Raw genomic sequence first — 3,866 nt, 5'->3', positions numbered from 1 at the left:
GCTCCACAAATTTGGAGAAAAACCATCATCACTCGTACTTCTTCTGTTGGAAACCACTAAAGTAGTTAAGTGATGTCGAAAATAATGGACCAGTCACACACAAAGGTTTGAGTGACCGATACCCTCCTGCATTGGTCAACGATGGAGGCGCGATGTCAGGTCATGTGGTCCGGGAGCAATGGTAGGAGCAGACTCTTTAGCATCATTGGATGGTCTGCCATCTTCATAGGCCTCCGACCCGAAAACCTATCATAGCCAGAAGTTTGGTCTCCATATTGTTTTGGCTCGTACCATCAGCCGTGATGCCCTTGGTCGTCTTGGAAAAGTTGACAGCAAATGATGTAATGTCAACCCAATGGTCCTATTTGTAGGGCTCACCGGGAGCGAAACCCAAAGGAAAATTGGTTATTAAATTAATTTTCTTAATTTTGGTGCCACTTATTCTTATAATTTTGTTGTCGTCATTATAGTTGTTGCTATCAATAAACAAAAAAACTTGGGGAACTAATATGTATGCACCAAAATTGCTAGATCAAATCTAAAATGGATCGAACGACTGAGGATGATAATCAGACATCTGAAGTCTCAAACCAAAGAGCATAATTTGAACCAACCAATCCGATGACTGACTGCTCAGTTGAGTCGACTGACATAAGATGTTGACAAATCTAGTCGACAGACCTTGCTTAAAGATCAAGAGGTTTCCCGGGGCTCAACCCATCTGAAGCCCAACTACTCAATTGAGTTGACCAACATACAATGTAGACGGGCGTTGTTTATCATCCCAACCACATAGGTTTCCCACAGGGTCAGTTGACCAAAACTAGTTTGTTGATTGATTTCCCTTAACGGGAGCAATCTTCATGCGACCAACTACCTCGGTAGACCAAATCCAACACGTCTACCGATCGATAACTACTTTAGTTCACTCAAATTGTAACACAAATCTAATATTAACTTTATGTATTAATTGCATTTAAGATGATTACCATAATCGTTCCCTCTTTTTCCATAATTGTATAATCAGGCCCCTATAAATAGAAAGTCAAAAGATGAAGAAAGTATTTTCCCTCCGAACTCTGGATCTGTTCTAATCTCTCCTTCTCCTCCTTCTCCTCCTTCTCCTCCTTCTTCTTCTCCTTTCACCTTCTCTTATCTCTAAAACTTAAGACTTATATTTTTAAAAGATAATTTAAGATCCAACAAAAAAATAAAAAATACCTATTTTTTTAAAATAATTAATATTAGTAATATTTAGCATTACGTTAAATATTTAATTTTTATACAATTAAATATTAATATTTAAATATATGTAAAAATTTAGAGTGTGTGGAATGTATCGAAATTTTTTGAAGTCAATTCATTTTGGGATCATGATGTTCGAAGACATTATATAATTATATAAAAAATTCAAACAAAGATGAGCGGGTCCCACCGGCAGCGACCTTATGCTTATCCAATCTATAATTGCTCCGCCATAAAAACCCATCCCCACCCGCCTCGCCATATTCTATTCCATTCCAGTGTTGAAGCCTGATTTTTAGTGTAAAAATGCTGGGTGTTTTTAGCAGGGAAGTGGCGGAGCCGCCGGAGGAGTTGGGGGCCGCCGGGGGGCCGCGGGGAGCCGTACGCCGTCACCTAAGACGCGGGCCTCAGAGTTAGTGAACCGATTTGTTACCAGGAGCGCGCCGGCCGAGGTGGTCTCGATTCAGCTGGGCTCAGTCGGCCATCTCGTCCACTCTCACGCCGGCGATTCTCCCTTCCGCCCTAGGTCTGCTCATTTCATCTCCCTGTTCCCCATCTACATATATCTCTATCTTCTGCTCTTATGTGATCCCATAAGTGTGAGCTTCATCTTTGATGTGATTTAGCCTCGTCATGGGCCTTTTATATCTTACAAGATCTGTTTCTCTTTTTCTGTCTCTCGCTTGCGTTTTCTCTGAGATCTGCTATTTGATCCGTGTTTACAGGGAGATCTGCTCTCAGAAGAACTGTTGCCTGCTTAAGATCATGTTTTATCTTCCTGAACTTTGCTAAGTGGCTGCTGATAGCTGCTTTAGTAAATCCTATGAATTCGGATTTAGTAACTTTTGTCAACGCGAGGATTCTGTAAATCCAGAATTTAAGACCAAAACTGAGTTGAATTAAGAAGAAACTCAATTTAGGATTTAAAATTTTCCTTTTGTTTTTTTCTGAGAGATTTAAGTTAAATCCCAGTTAAATTAGTTACAAGATTGGCCCTAACGGGGAAAAATTAGCATAGTGATTTTTGAGCTAAATTTACTAAATTTCATAACATCCTTTACTTTACAAGTTAATAATTAAATATTTATAGATAATAATTGAGAGATTTATATAAATACCAAATAATTCTTTTTCCCCTACATACCTAACGCCTAAACTTACTTTGCAAGATGATAATTAAAAAAGTTAATGGATTATAATTGAGTGATTTACATGCATACCCCACAATATTTTTTTATTTACATATCTAACGCTTAAAATTTGTTATTTATATATATATATATCATTCAAGCCATTAAAGTCACTTTAATAATACTATTAAGGTCAATATTTCTAAAGTGTGATGCATCTTTAGTTTTTGACGTGATATCTATGCAAATCCCCCCAAATTATTCGATAAGGAAAAAAGTCTTTGCTGTTCAATCTGATCCTTTTTTTTTTTTTTGAATTTCCGTGTGAGGGACACTGAGTCAATGATGATGCCCATGAAATGAAGTTCTATCTAGATCTCCTTAAAATTTTTTTCATACCACACCCAAGTAGCAGGGCACAGTAGCTTTCAGGCATAAAATATTTAGAGAAAAAAAGCACCATTCATGGACCTAGCGCAGTTATGTTGAAGGGTATTTTCTATTTATATAAAGTTATTTTAATAATAATTTTTCTCCAAGTATTTGGAGGGCTTTAGTACAAAATGCCTTTCTAGGCTACAAGATAAGTCAATAAAAAGATTTATGGAATGATCTTGCAGTGCTCATCTGGGTAGAGATGAGTGGTGTGGGTCTAGCTAGGGACTGTTATGGTGAGTTTGAGTGCGACTATGGCGTAGGTTTTTCAGGTGTTGGAGGAGACAAAGGTTTGGTTGAAGTTTCGCTACCTAAGTTTGTAAGTGATGAAAAGTGTGTTGCAAACAAGGCAGCGGATGAAAACTTTAGAAGTTAATAGCTATTCAAGTGAGATTGTGGTGCAAGTTTGGAAGTACGACTACAACACGAGAGATATATGTATAGTCTTGAAAGTGATAATTATTATGACATAAGTAGATTTATGGTGTCGGTTTTATAAGAGGATGTCTATAGCATATGTGAATTTGTGCTAGAGCTCTAGCTGTGACACAAGCAAGATTGCGATGTTGGTTAAAAGTAGGAACTATGCGGCTAAAAAGGTTGTAGAGCTAGTTCGGAAAAAATGATAGTCACGATACAAGTGAGGTATCTAGAAGGAGATGGATGCAATTTAAGGAAGACTGTAATATAGATCTGGATGTAGCAACAACTACATCACAAAATATGTTGCAACATAGGTCTAGATAAATAAGGTTGTGACATTGGTTTTGATTTTGCTATAGCTACACTGCAAATAAGGTTGTAGTGTATGTTAGAAAGTGATTGCTAGAGGTTTTTCTAAAAAATTTGGGCACCCATGGGCCTGGAAAGCCCTGTGCCTTGACATGGTTGCTTATATGATCTACTTGGGGATTCTAGTTCTTTCGGGCTTGGAAAATCCTATGTCTTGCCAAATGAGCTAGAATGAGCTATTAAAAATTTTGAGGAGGGTATTTTAATTCTTTGTTGAAATATATTTGGTAATAATCAATAATGAACTATATATATATATATAGG

The 3,866-nt window shown here is 37.3% G+C and overlaps 1 protein-coding gene across 1 annotated transcript in view; it reads left to right on the top strand.

The window, feature by feature from the left end:
- Positions 1 to 1,498: 1,498 nt before the first annotated feature.
- The window catches only part of LOC110038423 (stem-specific protein TSJT1-like), a 7,779-nt gene continuing 5,411 nt past the window's right edge, over positions 1,499 to 3,866 (top strand). The window contains 2 exon segments of the mRNA XM_020743272.1: positions 1,499 to 1,608; positions 1,611 to 1,771. Of these exon segments, the coding sequence (XP_020598931.1) occupies positions 1,552 to 1,608; positions 1,611 to 1,771 (218 nt within the window). The 5' untranslated portion in view covers positions 1,499 to 1,551.

The sequence above is a fragment of the Phalaenopsis equestris genome, unplaced genomic scaffold (genome assembly GCF_001263595.1).
Source record: "Phalaenopsis equestris unplaced genomic scaffold, ASM126359v1 Scaffold232799, whole genome shotgun sequence".
In the NCBI taxonomy this organism is placed as follows: Eukaryota; Viridiplantae; Streptophyta; class Magnoliopsida; order Asparagales; family Orchidaceae; genus Phalaenopsis; species Phalaenopsis equestris.
This window is presented reverse-complemented; position numbering and strand designations above follow the sequence as displayed.